This window comes from Syngnathus scovelli, chromosome 4 (genome assembly GCF_024217435.2).
Source record: "Syngnathus scovelli strain Florida chromosome 4, RoL_Ssco_1.2, whole genome shotgun sequence".
Classification (NCBI taxonomy): Eukaryota; Metazoa; Chordata; class Actinopteri; order Syngnathiformes; family Syngnathidae; genus Syngnathus; species Syngnathus scovelli.
In genome coordinates this window covers 16,514,846-16,532,388 of record NC_090850.1, presented here as the reverse complement: position 1 = coordinate 16,532,388, position 17,543 = coordinate 16,514,846, and the positions used below count along the sequence as shown (strand labels likewise).

The following is a 17,543-nucleotide window of genomic DNA, read 5'->3' as shown; positions in this document are numbered from 1 at the left end:
CTTCTAGACCTGTCAACAAATAAACATTATTTCTTGAGGCAAAATAAGGTTATGCATAAAGTGGTAGAAATGAGATTGTTGCATCCTCAGTCTATATTGTATAAAATTTCTGCCTGAAGGGACAGACTGTAATCACACAGCTGGGCGTGCACGCGGTGGCCAATGAGCCTGAAAATGGAAACCTTGAGAAAATAAATTAGAAGACACTTTATTTAGCACACAAGTGAGAAATTATATTAACTGTCACTGAAGTGTGCTTTGGTTGAGTACCACTCAACGTTAAGCGATAATAGTTTGTCAACCGAAGCAAGTACCGCGACTATAAGTTCATCTTCCATAATGGGAGGTACTCAAGCAGTACATAATGAAGATTGCAAGATTTCTCTTTTGGGTCTTTTATTTAAGTGTTGGTTGTGTTCATTTCAAACAGTTGAAGATTTTCTTCCAAATCAAGAACAAGAAGTAAACTGGATGCTGATGCTAAAAACAACGATAACGCTAAAGCAACATGATGCATAACTCACTAAATTAGAGAATAAAAAGTCTTTGCAAGCACTGTGAGGCAGATGGGCTAAAACTGTAAGATCACTGCTGCATGAACATTAAAATGTCAGATACAAAAACAGTGCCTGCTCACTTAATAAATTTTACGATGTTCGCAATTTGCCCCCACAACAGATTATTTCACTTTTCATGATTTCCTATGGGGAAATTTATCTTGAAAAATGGACTTTATTAATTTTTGGTCCCCTGTAGGTTCCTAAAACTCACAATTCAAGTGATTCAAGTTTTAAAATGTTTGTCAAGTGTTCAGTAAAAAAAAAGTGCAATTCTTACTATCCTATTCTTTCTCTACTTGGACAAAATTGTATGACAATACATTCATTTTAAATAATACTATTTATTTATTTATTTATTTATTTATTTATTTATTTATTTATTTATTTATAACTCAGCAATTGGCCATACATTGTGACAGCTCAAAAACAACAATGGCGTCTTTCTCACAGACACATTTTCAGATAGCTACTGAGCACCCCAGATCCAGTAATCAGAAAGTACATTTTCAATGTTTTTGACATTCTAAACATCATCATGAAAACAAAATGTGAATGTACAGCCAAGACTGTCGTGCCCTAATGTCCCCAGGAAAGCACAGCACACATTTGCTGGCTTTGTAGCTCTCACGGTGCATAAATAATTTCTGTTTTTATGAAACTGATGCAAATACATACAACTTTCAAACTGTTTTGTTCAATGTATGTTTATCCAGGGAGATAATATGCAAAGATGATCATATGCGGGGTCACGTATTGCATGGATTTTGTCCAGTATGTGGGGTCCGTTTAAAATTTTATCCCTGAGTTGTTACCACACAGCTGCTCATAAATGAAATCCCATTTTCAGTTTCCCCCTCTCGAGTGCAGTGACTGTAAAACAGAGCTCCTATTACTGAGAGTGCAGTGTGGCTAATATCATGGTACAGAAAAATAAAATACCGAACCAGAAAAACTAAAAGCTATGATCAAAAAACACTTGGATTAAGGCCCAGTAGCTTTGCTGGCTCTTGAAAAACTCAGTTCCAAATGGCCTTGAGAAATGCTTGAGAGCAGTATATGCTGGTCTAAACAAGGTTCATGATTTTTTTCATAGCAGTCAAAAATAAGTATAGCCGTTATCAATTGTGGAGTAAGTTGTAAAGAAAGGACTGAAGTTGAAATGCATCAATGGGTTTCCACGTACTGTTTGGAAACACACAAATACACAACATAGTGCCACTACAATTTAGCAGTTGTTTTACTGTTTGCTCTGTATCCTCGCCAATCCATTCGTCTTTCTTGGTCACCATGTGCAGACTGTCTGAGCACAACTGTCTGCTATTAAAGACCCTGTAAATTAAGTCCCTGTAAGTTAATTGGAACGGACATCAAATATTAATGATCTGATTTAGGATCTTTGTAATAAGTATTCTGTATAAAAAGAAAAAAACGTGAAGCAAGACATTTGACATTGAGCAGAGTATACATGGAAATGAAACACGGACAATTAGAAGCTGAAGCTTTTATAAAGTCTTTCTTTGCATATTGAGCCGGGTAAAATTAATCTGATTCCATTTGGCGGCTGATTTTGTCCTCAGGGGAGAGCAGTCCGGTTCTAATATTACATCCATTTTTTAAACGCACATTTTCGCAACAATCTCTGATGTCGATAAAATATGTATGAGCACATGTATGCCCTCTGAGAAGTCTCTTTTCTCCTCCGTCAACTTTTTTCATTCGACATAAATTTCAGATCATTTTAATTAAAGTATGACGAACTTGGTAATTCAAATCTGATCAGACCTGTGATTGGGACTCCTTTTATTGGCTTGGCTGGGTTTGTGCTCACATGCTGGAACCTCTGAATGCAAATTAAACAAAGGCACTTAAATATTAGTTATTTAAGACAACCATATAGCTTTGCCTTATGTCTGCTTAGCATTATGCTAAACCCATTCCTTAACCATAGATGGGTTAAGGAATAGCATCTCTGCACAATACACATGCATACATTATTTATCCTCTGCAAGAATTTTTTTTTTACCGCATCTTACTGAGAAGGTGAGGCACAAGTCTGTATACTACTGCCTCCAGGTGGCGAAGGCACACGCAACAGATGTAAATGTGATAGAGTGTATTGTGTGAATGAATTTGTATTTAAAGTGAGCGTGATTTATTTTATGCATATTTGAAATAGTATTATCATAAAAGGTTTTGCCCAGTCCAATTAAATCTATTTATACTTGTTACTACCCAACAATGGCTGACGTATTCATAAGTACACAGACATGACTTATTAGAGTTGTGCAATTTGCGCAAACAACCTAAATATAGCCTTTCATGTAGCCAGACTACATGAACACTGGCTGATGAAGTTTTCCTTACCCTTTAAAAAAACGGCCTTTTACCAGAGAACATTGTAGGCTGGAAGCTCCTGGAGTCATGGAGTTCAATTTCACTTACAGTACAAGTCAACCCACACCATAGATTAATAGTTTCCCAGGAAAGGATCGGGGGGGCCACTCATAGCCTCCCGACCATGTATGTGTGTGTGTGTCACAAGCCCTCAGACAAGCTGAGTGTGTCGGTGCTGGAAAACAATTAACTCCTCCATTCTTTGCCTCATACAACACATAATGACACGCCGCTTCTGCTGCTTCACGCAGCCTACGGAAAACACATGTGCGCTGTGTGTGGAAGCTGCTTTCCTGGAGTTAAGTACAAATTGAACACTTTTAAACCAACTGCAATTTCAAGGGCTTGATTGACTGTGACTACATGCTTAATTTTCTCACACTGACAGCAATTAAAAAAAAAAGCCAAATTATTTACTTGTACTCTGGAATTACAATATTAATTCTTATATTAAACGTCATTCTGATGGAGTTGTTTTGGCATCAAAAGAAAACCAATTTAGAAGACCTTGTGTCATGTTCGGTTTATGCTGAGGATTTTTTTCACTATACTGTGTGTCAAAAATAATGAGGTAGTTAATCATAAGATCTGCTCTTCTTGACTCTGTATCTCACTGTGCTGCCAGACACACACATGCACACACACACATGGAATAGCTCAAATCACCTACTATATATGTATGTTCAAAAGATCTAACAGGTACATTTACACTAAAGGCTAACTTGCTATATGTCCCCCTGATGGCTTGCTCTCTCGTTTCTCTATTTTTTTTCTTCCTTTTTACAGTACAGCTTAAAAACACCACTGGCTAACTCATTTGCCTTTTTGTTTAAACTTACAACATAACTTGTAAGGTTAATTAAGGTTAACGATGGAGACATCTTGGCTCTGGGCCTGATTCTTTACATTATTTCCTATTCGGGAAAATAAATCTGAACAAAAGGTCAACCAGCAACATGGGACATATAGAAATTGTGTTTGACCTTTACCACAGTGACGCTTAGTGATGCTTTACATCCATCATGAGCACATGTAGGAGCAATCATTCCCTGCAGCCAATTTAACAGGTGGCAGCCCTGACAAACCACAAAATATAAAATAAAATAAACAAATATATAAATAAAATATATCAATGAGCTTAACTAAATTTATGTTAATTTGTTTGAGTTAATTAACACGATTATCTCTTAAATGGGCAAACTGGTGTTATGTTTTGCTTGTACTGTCTTAGGATGCTTAAGTGTTCAAATTAACTTTCCAAATATAGTTCTTTGCCCTATAAAGAGTGACATAACACTTGTAAAATGAAGCCTTGCTGATTTGTGCCATTAAAGGTTAATGCTTGTCGTGATTATGCACCATCTGGTGCAGAGATGTCAAGGTTTTTTTTTTTTTTTTTTTTTACAGCGGGCTGCATGAGATGGGACCAGTTGGAATGGTGAAATGCAAATAAAATATACAGTGGGGTTTTAGTTTCTGAATGAACTTGGAAGATGAGGAGCTTTTTTCAAATTGAATGTCACATTTTATTCAGTGGGGGCAGTGGAAAAGGCGGAAAAATGTGAATCTTTTAAATGTGTAAAAAGTCCTGAATTTTGAAAATATTTGAAATTTTGAATGAGTTGAGACAATCCGTGAGAATATAAAGTGTCTTCCTCAGACAGGCAGTAACATTTATAAGATAAACATTGCTTAATATATATTTCTCTGTACTATTTTTTTTTATTAATATTGCTACCACTACCATGTGTCTTTTGTTTGTGCATTATTTACTCATCCATTTAATTTATTCTTGAGTATTATTTTAAAAACGTTACCGGAAGTTGATGTGACGTCATTTCCATTGCGCGAAAATCATTTTACACGGCGCGCCAAAGCAAACTGCAGTATGACAAATATCGATGTAAAACAAAACTCAGTCTCGTCAACAAGATTCCGTTTTCTTGAATTGCGTCGTCGGTAAAAGTACTAAGTTAACCGGCGCCGACTGGACGTTAGCGATGGTGCCAAACTTAGCAAGGAAATAGCCGTTTGTGATGATCCCTTACACAACCTGTATTTGATTACTTTGACCAACATGAACAGAACCAAGCTGAAACTTCCCAAGGTGAGTTTGACGTTGCTGCTATCAATATTAACCTCACACTTGTAATCGTCTTGGTGTATTAGTGATTTTGTAAAGAAAGGCGACGTGTGCTAAATAGGTGCTACTATGCTCATTCCCTAGTGATAGAAAACTTCTATCCATAACAGAATTCTATTTCATTCTCTCTCAGGTGTCACCAGGACAGAGAGCCATCTCTACTTTCTTTACCTCTGGAAACAAGGTGCATAATGCTGTGTTTATACTGAAACATCAACACAAATTAATTTTTATTGTTAGTTTAGGACCTAAACTGACAAATTACTCGTTTTCAAATCAGACGAGTAAAAACTGGTCGAATAAAAAAAAAAAGATATTAAAAGTGAAGACAATTTGCAATTCTAGTAATGACACACGAATTTGATGCACAATTTGTCTTCGCGGGCCTCATAAAATGATGTAGCGGGCCGTATCTGGCCCCCGGGCCTTGAGTTTGACACCTGTGGTTTAGGTGTTCTGTAAAGTTTACAAGTTCAAGCAATACTCATTCAGTTTAACTGAATTTTTACTTGTTGAAGGAACGATGAAATACTTTTTTATGCATTCATCCACTTTCTGTTGACATGTTTATTTAGCTGGATGTGAGCGATATCTCTCACGGTTCATCTGGTTACTTGTGTCAAAAGCTTTGTGAAACACCAGTAAGCCTCTGTTGTACATGGACAGTAAATATTGTAGGACCTTTATGTTTGATTATTGGTTGTGTCTTTAACCATGCTTTCAGGCTTTACATCCTAAGTCACCAGGAACGAGCTCTGTGCTTTGCAAGACGGATGTGCAGGTGCAAAATGGAGGTGTCGTCCCCAATGAAGTATACTCTCCCTTAAAGAGAAGCGTCCTTGGTGATATCGAGAACTTTCTCCCGTCCTCTCCAGACCAGGTTCCCGAGACCCCGAGTAGTCAGATGATTGCTGACGTTAAAGTGCTGAGCCTTGAGCCAAAGACAGAATCATCTACTTTGTGGAATCCTGTCCACTTGTCCCCTGTCTGTCAAAGTCCTCGCTCCAAAGGGCTGAGTGTAATGTCAGACAGTGAAAGCATTAACTGTGGCTCATTCAAAAGGTTCTTCAGTCCTGAAGATCTCCCTGAAACAAAGAGGCCAAGAACTGCTAACGCATTGGAACACAGCCCCAAGAAAGAAAACACACATGGGAGCGAGACTGTTTTTACTGCCATAATTGAGCAGAAGAAGACAGAAAGCAAAAGCGTAGTGATCCATGTGCATACTCCTGATGTACAAATTGACACACTTGCAGCACAGACGCATATAGAGGAACAAGAGGCTGACACAGTGGAGAAAGAGACAAAAACAGCTTTGGAGTCTTCAGATGTGCCCGATCACAAACTGAAATCATCCAACGAGAAGCCAGCAGAAGGTGAGCCCTGCTCCTTCAATAATTGTTGATGGTTTTGTTTGACATGCAATAACACTCTTTATTTTCTGATAAATAAGGTGAAAATGGGACCACGTCAGCATTTCCCATGGAGGAGGATCTGGAAGAAAGCTGGTTCACACAGCAGATGGAGCCAAGTGAATGTCCTGTCCCCAGGGAGAAAGCCTGGTAATGCTGCGTTGACACCACAGTCTGTTCTTCGTAAAAATAGCGCCCTGTGCAATTTTCACCACTTTTTCTTTCCGTATTCAACTTTTGTTATATTTGTCACGTTTTATCATCGTATCCAGTCAGTGATTTTGTTTATCTCTGCAGGAAGTTACCAGATCACCTGATCCTCTGTGGAGGTCTAAACAACCGCTACTGGGTTTTAAACGTGGAGGAGAGGCCTGATCAAAAAATCCTGACCATCACACACTCCAGATCTTTGCAACCCACTGAGACGTGTCTGCTGAAAGACGGGTGGTAGGGCGTTCTCCACCACGCTTGCGCATTTAGCTTTCCAAAATGATTTTGACAATTCCATTTCCTTCCTATTTTTCCCCAGGGAGATGACGCCTGTTGGTTGCGGCGACGTGGTCCACCTGGAGGGCAAAGCTGACGCTGGATCCTGGGTGGTGGACCAAGAACACGGACTGCTGGTTTTACTGCCAGACTATCTCATTTCAGGCACCAGCATCTCCAACTCCATTCGCTGTATGAGGCGGGCAGTGCTTGGGGAGATGTTTAAGGTCAAATTTTATTTTACTTTGGAACTCATATTATTGTTGTTATTATTATTCCAAATTAACATTATTTAGAAAGAAGACGAGAATTGTATTAATTTCAAGCTTTGGTTGATTACATAAAATTATTTGACAGGCCAAATCAGGTTGGCACCCCACGATTTTGATGTTTTAATCACACTCTTTGCTCTCTACTGTATCTTGTCCTCTGCTGCTTTATTGGGGCAAGTAGAGTTTTGATGGCGGCTCCAAGCAGATGCTGAACGGCACCATCGTCCACGAAGTGTTCCAGAGAGCAGCCACAGCGAAAGATTTCTCTCTGGGCACTTTGTTGACCATGGCTGAGGAGGCTCTGCACAGTCCCCAGTACCTTGGGGACATGTAAGTTTTTTTTTTTTCCCCCCGGCCTACAAAAGTATTGCATGAAATAGAAAAGTCTCACTTTGATGTGTCTAGGTACAGTTTGGGTGTAACCCAAAATGAGATGAAGCAGGAGCTGCATGATTACCTGCCCTCATTGGAGCTCTGGGCAAAGGAATACCTCAACTCGCCAACATCAAAAGTCATCAGCCTCAAAATGTGACTATGCAACAATAAAAACATTTCCTTTATTTTAAAATGCTTGGTTTCCCTTTTAAATTTGTTGAATTTTTTGTTGTTGTGACTTCAGCCCAAGAAATAGCGGGGTGGTAGCAGGAAGAACACATGACTCCGCCACTGCTACGATTGCAGAGTTGGCCGACATCGAAGAGAACGTGTGGTCGCCGCGATTCGGCCTCAAAGGCAAGATTGATTTGACGGCACGGGTTCGAATCCATAGGACCCCAAACGTTAGCCAAAAATCTTCTGAAGTGATGACTATCCCCTTGGAGCTGAAAACTGGAAGGGAGTCGAACTCGATAGAACATCGCAGTCAGGTTGGTAGAAATTGTTTGGTTTTGAAACATTAGTGGGTTGATGCCAAGTAGAGTTCTGCCCTCCTGCCAGATTTGGTGATCATTGTGTGACAGCTGTCAGGATCTCCCATGCTAGGAAAAAAAAGAGATGTTTTTGTGTTTCTGAAAAGAAATAATTACCCTTAGAAACATAAGCGGAGATTAGGAGTTCATCTGACCTCGCAAATTCCCACAGAGATACTCGAGATAAAAGTGGAAGCTTTCAGTGCTCCAAAGGAGACAAATTTCACTCCCCGTATGAGTAAAGGGCAGGTGTACCGATAGTGTTCATGATTCCATTTGGTGTTTGATACAGTAGTGATTTCAAAAGAGTCATGTCGAGTCTTGTCTGTGCCAAGGTGATTCTGTACACGCTGATGACGTTGGAGAGATACAATCCCGCAGCCGGTTTCCTGCTTTACCTGAAGACTGGAAAACTGCATCCTGTTGTGGCCAGCCACATGGACCGTAGAGGTACTGTATGTGACGTGACCCACTATTTCACCCCAAAAATTAAGATTGTCTGTTGAACACATTCCATTTTATATACGGTTAGTCCCCAAATGTATTCCATTTTTAAAAAGAATCCATTGCAAGCAGACAATGTTCAGGCAAGGTATGTTTTGCTCAATTACACCATAGCCTTGGGCCAAGGGATGTTGGAGGTCAACGGCAAATTGCCACTTCCTCTCGAGCTTTGTCAACACTCAACTAAGCTGACATTTCATGCTTGCAATTTTCTTCCAGTCAATGATTTGAATCGAGATCACCGCAGGGCAGGCAGCAAGCCGTCTTAACCACTTGACCGTGGCTGCCCCAATACGAGGCTTGAAAATTACAAAATGTCTGATCCTACTAAAACTCCTTGAGGTAGGCGAGGCTGGAAAAAGCATCATTCGTTTTTGTTCACTATAGAATTGCTGAAGCTGAGGAACACCATGGTCCATTATGTCCACAACTGCGTGCAGAAGGGCGTGGAAGGAAGTCGCTTGGCCCGACTTCCTGACATGGTGATGGACAAAAAGACCTGCCATTATTGCCCTCAAAGAAGAAACTGTGCTCTGTATGAAAGGTACACCAGTACATGCATACTTGCAAAGTTACAAAATTCTTCTCCATCTATCTTGGATGACTTCATTGTCGTCTGTTCACCAGGGTGGTGGAAGGCACATCCACAGATCTCAGTGATGACTTTATGCAACTGGAGATAGGTCACCTGACTGGCACGCACTTGGATTATTTCGCCCACTGGCTGCTGCTGTGCAGCCTCGAGGCTGCCAGCATGGAGGCCCGGAATGGCCGAAAGCGTGTGTGGCTTCAGACGCCCGAGGAAAGGTAACAAGGCTTCTCTGTTGTCACGATGTTAAAAAACAAGGGAACACAAAAAGAGCAGAAGTCCCCAAGGTTTTCTCTGTACTTTACTTTCCATTAATGATGGATGACAGTGGACTGGCATATTGGATTAAACTCCTAATTACCTTCCCCCAGCGAGAAGAAAGGAAGTTGCATCGGGAACCTTCATCTGATCGGTTCTGCAAGTGTGCTGCCATCGGGTGTTTTCCTTCATCATTTCCAGCGGGGGAACGAGACGCACGATTCAAGCGGTTGCGGCCTGGCCAGCGGGGATCGCGTCGTCCTTAGCGACCAGCGAGGTCGTTTTATCGCCCTGGCAACAGGCTACCTCTGTGATGTAAGCAGGACTTCCATCAGTTGTACCTTGGACAGGTGAGGACATATCTGTGTGTCTATCTCTATCTTTGAGTACATATTGTTCCAGTATGGCCTCCAGTCAAATAAGAGTCGATTGTCTGTCGCAGGGATCTGTCAAAGCTCATCGAGGAAACGTTTCGATTGGATGCTGACGAAGGAGTGATGGGTCTCAGCACTCATCTCACCAATCTCTCCAGGCTGATGGAAAGCAGTCAAGACAGGTAGATTTGTGTATTTTGCAGTACATTTTGTTTCACCTGACTTGTTTCCTGAAACGTTTTTTTGTTTGCGCAGTAATCGTCTGAGGGAGTTGGTTGTGGATCATCGTTCTCCGGAGTTTATTTTCAATCTTAGTGATGTCCTACCCAGAGAAGCCAAAGACACGGTGGCAAACATCCTCAAAGGTTTTCTTGCCTGCGTTCTCGATGGATGAACATATTCTAAAATAACATATAAACAGATTTTTTTTATAAATGTACTGTGTGTGATTTAACATTGACAGGTCTCAACAAGCCCCAGAAACAGGCCATGAAAAAGGTGCTGTTGTCTAAAGACTACACACTGATTGTCGGCATGCCCGGCACAGGCAAAACCACCACCATCTGCACCCTGGTATCTTTATGAACCCTCTTAAAAACATGAAAAATAATACCTTACCGCGAGCATCACAATCACGTGACTTCTTTTCCTTGCAGGTTCGCATCTTGCACGCGTGCGGCTTTAGCGTGTTGCTAACCAGCTACACCCACTCTGCTGTCGACAACATCCTTTTGAAGCTGAAGCGCTTCCAAATTGGCTTCCTGCGTCTTGGCCAAGGGCAGAAGGTTGGCTTTACTGTACAATAGTACATTGATCAAAATGTCATAACAGATTTTTCCTCTCCCCAGGTTCACCCTGACATCCTTCCATACACGGAGGAAAGCGTCAGGAAGAAAGGAGTCCACACATTGTCAGAACTGGAGCAGCTTTATAACAAAGAGGTTAGCCACTTTGATTTTCTCTCGCCAGTATTGCTGAGCTTTAAGCTGATGAGATTTTTTTTCCCCCTAGCTGGTAGTGGGAACAACTTGCATGAGCATCAAACATCCCATTTTCACAAGACGGCGCTTTGACTTCTGCATTGTGGATGAAGCGTCGCAGATCAGCCAGCCCATCTGCTTGGGCCCGCTGTTCTACGCCAACAGGTTTGTCCTGGTTGGCGACCACCAGCAACTGCCCCCAATTGTGGGTCATCAGGAAGCAAGGTACTGTTTTTAAAAGGACCACCACCTTTTTTGTCTCACTACATTCTTTCAATTCAAAAAGGGAAACTCTGAGAATCATTGGAAACTACTTCTTAAGCTTAGAAATAGCCGTTTTTGTTTTTTTACCAGGTCGCGAGGGATGGATGAGAGTCTGTTCAAACGACTCGAGTGCCATAACGAAGCTGTGGTCCACCTCAATGTCCAGTACCGCATGAACAGGTACACCTTACCTCTTGCCTGCAGCGTCACTTTGATCTGTTGTCTTCACAGCCATTGTAAAAACGTAAATGAACTGTGACTGTCACCACAGATTCAAGTTCTTTCAACTACTAATCCAAGCGGCTGTATTTCCTGCTTCCAGGCAGATCATGTCCCTGAGTAACTGTTTGATGTATGACGGCCGCTTGGAGTGCGGCTCGGAGAGGACAGCATCGGCTCTCCTCTCGCTGCCCTCGCTGACGTCTGTCCTGTCGGAGCTCGGTTTTCTACCTGACGTGCGCCTCCAGGAGGATCTGGAGTGGATACGGGTCGTGTTGTTACCCAGCAAACCTGTTTGCTTCCTGGATTGCTCGGTGGTATGTCGGGAATACGCCTCGCGTCCTGTTATAATATTACCCAGTTCAAAGATGGCCTCTTTCCCAAAAGGTGCCAGCTTTGGAGTCGATGGTACAAGGAGGTATAAGCAATCACACTGAGGCGGCCATCATTCACCTCCTTTTGTCACTATTGATAAAGGTAAGCATGCAGGTCACATGATGATAAAGCAGCTCAATTAATTCTTCTCTTGACCAAACCTGGGTTGCATTTCTCTCTCTCAGGCCGGTTGTAAGGCCAGTGACATAGGCGTCATCGCCCCCTACAGACAACAACTGAAGACTGTCTCAACTCTGCTGAAGTCATCTGCGTTTGGCGGCGTGGAGGTGAACACGGTCGACAAATATCAAGGGCGGGACAAGAGTGTCATCGTGCTCTCATTCGTCAGGAGTACCACTGAAGAAGAAAACGTATGTTTCCATCGGGACGCCTCTTTTGGGCAGAGGTGACCGTTGAGCTGACCCGTTTTTGTTGCTTCCCAGCTGGGAGAGCTGTTGAAGGACTGGCGCCGCCTGAACGTTGCCATCACCAGGGCCAAACACAAGCTGCTCATGGTGGGCTCTGCGTCCACGCTCAGACGATACAACCCCATTGAGAAACTACTTTCTCATCTGGAGCAGGAGAACATGATATCCTTTGTCCTCTCTCTGAGAACAGTTTGTTTGCTTTTTAGTTGGTTGTTTGCCACCCCGCCATAGTTAGCGTTTGCGTTCATGAGCAAAGCATTTGTCATAGTTTTATTATTGTTCATAATGGTTTTTGGAATAGTACTGAAAATCTCAACATGGGTCCTCCAGAATTGATCACTTCAGTCCTTATAAATGAGCTACTGCCATCCCAAAAGCACCAACATTTATTACGCTTATTTATTCTATTTCGTATGTGCATAAACAATAGCAGTAAGAAACACCAGACTTTATTGGCATTTTTTTTTCTTTACTGTAATCTTGGTTCCTTGTTTCTTTCGAGACTATAATTCCCTGGTTTTGGGTTTACGGTATAAGAGTACTTGAAATTAATTCTATTTCTCATTAATTCAAATTTGTGTATGAGACAGACCCATAAATTCATAAGCTATTAGTTGATTATAACCATGATCTGTTCATTGTAGATTCATCGTGAATCCAGCAAGTTTGATCTAATCAAAATGCAAAACCTCCATCCATGCAATTGTAATTTCAAAGATGTCCATTCTTTCTGCTGTCTTGACCCTCCTTAACTAACGTCACATAATCCAGCTCCCTCCGTCGGCCCACAAAGCCTTTCCCATGATGCTTCTGTGATCACCTCGACGTCAGCAGCAATCGAATGCCGCCTCGCCGGTCACAGTGCAGCAACAGATGTCTTTACAGTACCTTGCATCTTCAATAAATTAAAAAAGATATCGTACATGGTATATATTTGTGCTCACAATCGTGAATCATTGTGGGGTTTTTAGTCAACTAATTTAACTGGGTAATGTAATTATTCTTTTTTTATCGTTACAATGTGATTACCCCCGTCAACCTGACACTATTTCATACTTGAAACATTTGAGTGAAACACACTCATCTGTAAAAACGTGTTGTACTGTAACTGTATAATTTAATTTCGGTCATTTAAATGGTACATATGAAATTTGAAGGGACTAGATGCTAAAGAGGAAGGGCAATAAGAACTGACATGCTTTGGGTTCAACTTGAAGGTTTAATTAGATTAAGTCGAACATCTAATGTGATGATAATTAAGATTACTGACAATGTAATTCTGCAAATGTTTTTTTTTTAAACTTTCTGCCCATTTTTGTATAATTGGATCGTCTGTAATTCTATCTGTGCTTTTGTCTTTTTTGTCACCTATTTGAATAATAAAATTCTTGGTAAAATATGACCTCAGGTCTCTGCAGGTGTCTACAGTGTGATTGTTCCCTGCAGCACAGTGACGCTCTTCCCCGCAATGTTGAGTCTTCCATCTTCTCTCAGCTCGAGCTGCAGCTCTCCACCTCGTCCAGAACACTGGAACGCTACACACACCAGGATGAAGAAAGAAGTTAACGTCAACACGGTGAGGTGACGACCATATATGTGAAATAACTTTTGTTCAATTAATGACCAAGCATTTTCTTCTTTCCCAGTTCTTCGGACCAGTAACTTGCCAGTACGGTGTGTGCAGAACCTGCAAATGCAAAAGTAGGTGTCATTTTATAGAACACTAGACATCTTTGAATACACACTGTAAAAAGTCAAAGATGAAGTCTGGCAGCAATCATGACAAGTGTATATTGTAGTAACAAGAATCCTAACCGCAGACGGGATCCTCCGGAATTCCATTCCAAGGGGAAAAATATCTGGAGTAGAAGTCATAGCTTGGCTGGCAATCTGGAGACCCTTAAATCAAGCAAACGTGGATTTTACAATAGAGAAGATGACCATACTTAATGCTTTCAAAGAGTTTGCAATCCTCTGGTGACTATTAAAAACAAACTGGCAGACAGTTTATATGGACTTGATTGTTTGTTTAATGCAACAACTCACTGATCTCCAGCACACCTTTTAAATTCAGCCACATGCTATTTGTACAATCTGAGACTGTGATTAGCATCTTTTACCAAGTAAAAGATAAAAGACAACAGGTCAGGTTAACAGATTAAAGATACCTTTCATGGTGACTATGAGGCCTTTGACTCGTCCGCTCTTGTCGCTGCTTAACAGAGCATCGGGTTTGACTTGAAGACCAGTGAGCACTGACCTGGAAGCACATATTGGTGTCTTCAATATGCACCAACCGTATTAACTCTGCTACTTAAGCAATACCAGAACTTCAAGCATTTTTTATGGATGTTGCTCAGTCTGGTTTATTGCAGAGACAGCGTTTGCGTGAGTGTGTGTAGATTGGAACCTGTCGCAGGTGTCCTCCAGTCGGAGCAGCAGTTTTTTAGTGTTGGCGTTAAAGTAAACATCCTGGACTGGGTGGTCTCCGACTGAAGCCTGAAGGACACACAACATGAACACACCTAAAAGAAAACTACAGTGACAGATGTTTGTTTTACTCACCATGATAAGCTCTGTAAATTGATCAGGAACCTAAAGTAAAGAAATAATATATTCCATTAAACTTCCATCTATCCATTTTCTGAAATTACAATGATCTTTTCCAATAGTGTACCTGCTTGGTGGGTGGGTTGAGGGGAAAATCCATCACTAAATCCTCTCCCTGCTGTACAACAGACAGATCACCACTTCTGGTCTCAAACACCACAGTAGAATTCATATTTTCTGAAAGGGCAAAAAATATCCCAACAATAATTCTAAGACAATGTAATAATGTCAGTGCTATTGGATCATTTTTATGACCAGCAAAGAGCAGCTAATTCAGATATGTTGTTGTGGGTGCTGGAAAGCTGCCCACTGCGCAAGTGTCACTAATGGTGTGTGCTTGATGTGAAGGAAGGCTCAAGTTGGCAATGTGCGGGGGAAAAGTATCTTACGTTTGTGCTTGAAGAGCACGGCAGCAGAAGCCAGAGTGGCGTGACCGCACAAATTGACCTCTGTGGTCGGTGTGAACCAACGGAGATTGAACCTCGAACCTGTCCAAAAAGAAACATCATTGAATACTAGAAATTAATCATACTGGCGCGTTAAAAAAAATTAACGTGCCAGTATGATTGACGAGCAGAGCTAATTCATCAATTAATTCATTAAGTTTACATATGTGTTGTCTTTTGGCATATCATGCACAGATTACATTGACATATTTACTTTTAAATAATTAATAAACGACAGCAAATGCATAACCAAATCTTGAGCCATGATTCATGATGTATTTTTGTTATTTTGTTGCCAAATGCTAATCTGTGCCTGTGAAGTCATTCATTCATGTTGTGTTTTCAAGGAAACAATTTTTGCATCTGACCCTTTGTGAAATCCACAGAAGGCTTGTCAGCGGTGATGAAGGCCGTCTCTGATAAGTTTATCTCTGCTGCTATCTTCTGGTACAATTCATCGCGCAGCTCCTAACAGCAAAAAAGAACTGAAATTCTACAACTGTCGCACAAAACTAAAATCAATCATATGATCAAAAATCTAATTTTCTATCATAATGCCACTCACATGATTTAAAAGACAAACAGCTGCTGGGTTCCCTTTAAATGGCAAATTGGTAAAGGCATCCACTATAAAAATGGGAATCTCCATTGTGCAAAACCGATCCAACCCTTTTATGTTTACTTGGACTTTGACCTGGGCTGTTTGGTCTCACTAGTCAGGGGTGTCTGTCACATGCACAAAGAACATTGGACATATTAAATAATTTTCTCATGGCCCCTGTCTTCTCGTAATTTACCAAGTGTGGAATTTTGACTTGTTAAGTTGAAAACAAAGCTGATGTACATGCTCTTTTCTGTAGTATTGGCTCGTGAGTGAACGATTCGTTCAAAAGAACGATTTATTTTCATTGAACGAGAGTGAACGAATCACTTCCTAAAGTGATTGGTTCTTTTTTCAGTTCATATGACTTCAACCAGTAGGTGTCGGTAATGCGCATTAAAGCTGGTGCCACCTCGCCGTAAATCAAAACGAAGAAGAAAATGACGTAATTTCCCGTTCACGAACGAGTAGCGAATTGCGTTGCAGTGAACGAGTCAGTGATTTGCATTTCCAGTTCATCGCGAGAACGGATCAGTGAGGGAACGAATCCTGACTTTCCCGTTCGCGAACGAGTTAATCATTAGCCTTCCTTCCCCCCGTGCATCAACGGATCAGTCAGTGAACGTGTTGCGTCTCCCTCCTGGCGTGAACTGTGTAAGCCAGAATGTCGATTTACGATTTGCCAAGGAAAGAAAGAACCACTCACTGAAACACCACTTCTTTTATGCACGTTTTCTCCATGCTAATGGCTAACTTTATTGCATGAAGGGATGCGCCGTTATGCAACAACGGGGAGATTATGCTTCTCTTTGGGTAATCTTGATTTTATAACGCTTATAGTAGTTTTTAAATAACGTGTATCCATATATACGCCTAAATATTGTTATCCAATATATCTACTGCAATTTCACATTAGATTGCTGGTTTGAAATTTACATTTAATATCATTATTTTTTTAAAATAAACATTTATGTTAACACTTGTCTGGTGTTTTATTCCTTGTTTTTATATTCGCCAATAAAAATCAGATATTTGGTTAACTGCTTTATATGACAATATGTGTTTTACGTTGTTATAGGAGTTGGTGTCCCCCAAAATAACAAATGTCGACATTAAGGATGTTTAATGCAGAACGTGAGGATGAACTGATCATTTGAATCAGGTGTGTTTAACGAGGGAAACTTGGAAAACATGGAGGAATGTGGCCCTCGAGGACTGGACTTGGACACCCGAGTGCCAAAAGTCCCAATGATCGTGAGCAGCAGGGGGGGCCCCATTTCAACCCCTTACACTGAGTGCCAAGCAGGGAAGAAATGGGTACCATTGTTATAGTCACTGGTATGACTCGGCAGGGGTTTGAACCCACAACCTCCCAATCTCAGGGCGGACACTCTCCTCTTAGGCCACTGAGCTGGTAAACACTTGTATCGTAGTATAACACTTATAGTCGTTTTTAAATAACGTGCAAACGCCTAAATATTGTTAGCCAATATATCTACTGCAATTTCACATTAGATTGCTGGTTTGAAATTTGCTTTTAATATTATTATTTTTAATAAACATTTATGTTAAAACTTGTCTTCACTGATATAGTCGCTTGTGAGCTGCTCCATAAAACCATACGTGTTCCATGCACTGAAAGCAAGGCTTCCATAGGGTAGTGGTTAGTGCTCTGGGCTTTCACCCCAGCCACCTCGGTTCGAATCTCAGTGGGACCAAA

The 17,543-nt window shown here is 41.1% G+C and overlaps 2 protein-coding genes across 2 annotated transcripts; one reads left to right on the top strand and one right to left on the bottom strand.

Moving 5' to 3' along the window:
* Positions 1-4,359: 4,359 nt before the first annotated feature.
* Positions 4,360-13,568, top strand: dna2 (DNA replication helicase/nuclease 2). Its single transcript, XM_049717981.2, has 25 exons — positions 4,360-5,061; positions 5,231-5,281; positions 5,822-6,473; positions 6,551-6,659; positions 6,807-6,956; positions 7,039-7,222; positions 7,449-7,597; positions 7,673-7,795; positions 7,887-8,133; positions 8,511-8,625; positions 9,067-9,223; positions 9,307-9,486; positions 9,640-9,876; positions 9,969-10,082; positions 10,156-10,265; positions 10,364-10,473; positions 10,557-10,685; positions 10,749-10,841; positions 10,912-11,105; positions 11,235-11,324; positions 11,467-11,680; positions 11,751-11,840; positions 11,924-12,109; positions 12,182-12,331; positions 12,932-13,568. The coding sequence occupies exons 1-25, from the start codon at positions 5,032-5,034 to the stop codon at positions 12,980-12,982; spliced, it is 3,915 nt and encodes a 1,304-aa protein (XP_049573938.1). The 5' UTR covers positions 4,360-5,031; the 3' UTR covers positions 12,983-13,568.
* On the bottom strand, positions 13,366-16,281 carry LOC125967188 (phenazine biosynthesis-like domain-containing protein 1). Its single transcript, XM_049717982.2, has 9 exons — positions 15,788-16,281; positions 15,591-15,690; positions 15,166-15,264; positions 14,844-14,953; positions 14,577-14,761; positions 14,335-14,426; positions 13,982-14,065; positions 13,791-13,853; positions 13,366-13,701 (listed from the first exon to the last, which is right to left on the bottom strand). The coding sequence occupies exons 1-9, from the start codon at positions 15,869-15,871 to the stop codon at positions 13,589-13,591; spliced, it is 930 nt and encodes a 309-aa protein (XP_049573939.1). The 5' UTR covers positions 15,872-16,281; the 3' UTR covers positions 13,366-13,588.
* Positions 16,282-17,543: the final 1,262 nt, after the last annotated feature.

Excerpts from the sequence above, each read along its gene's own strand:
- dna2 (XM_049717981.2), top strand. The coding sequence starts at position 5,032 with ATGAACAGAACCAAGCTGAAACTTCCCAAG. Across the intron at positions 8,134-8,510 it reads CGATAGAACATCGCAGTCAG|GTGATTCTGTACACGCTGAT; the intron begins GTTGGTAGAAAT and ends GTCTGTGCCAAG. Across the intron at positions 12,332-12,931 it reads TGGAGCAGGAGAACATGATA|ATCCAGCTCCCTCCGTCGGC; the intron begins TCCTTTGTCCTC and ends TAACGTCACATA.
- LOC125967188 (XM_049717982.2), bottom strand. The coding sequence starts at position 15,871 with ATGGAGATTCCCATTTTTATAGTGGATGCCTTTACCAATTTGCCATTT. Across the intron at positions 15,265-15,590 it reads TTCTGTGGATTTCACAAAGG|GTTCGAGGTTCAATCTCCGT; the intron begins GTCAGATGCAAA and ends CTTTTTGGACAG. Across the intron at positions 14,762-14,843 it reads TCAACCCACCCACCAAGCAG|GTTCCTGATCAATTTACAGA; the intron begins GTACACTATTGG and ends TCTTTACTTTAG.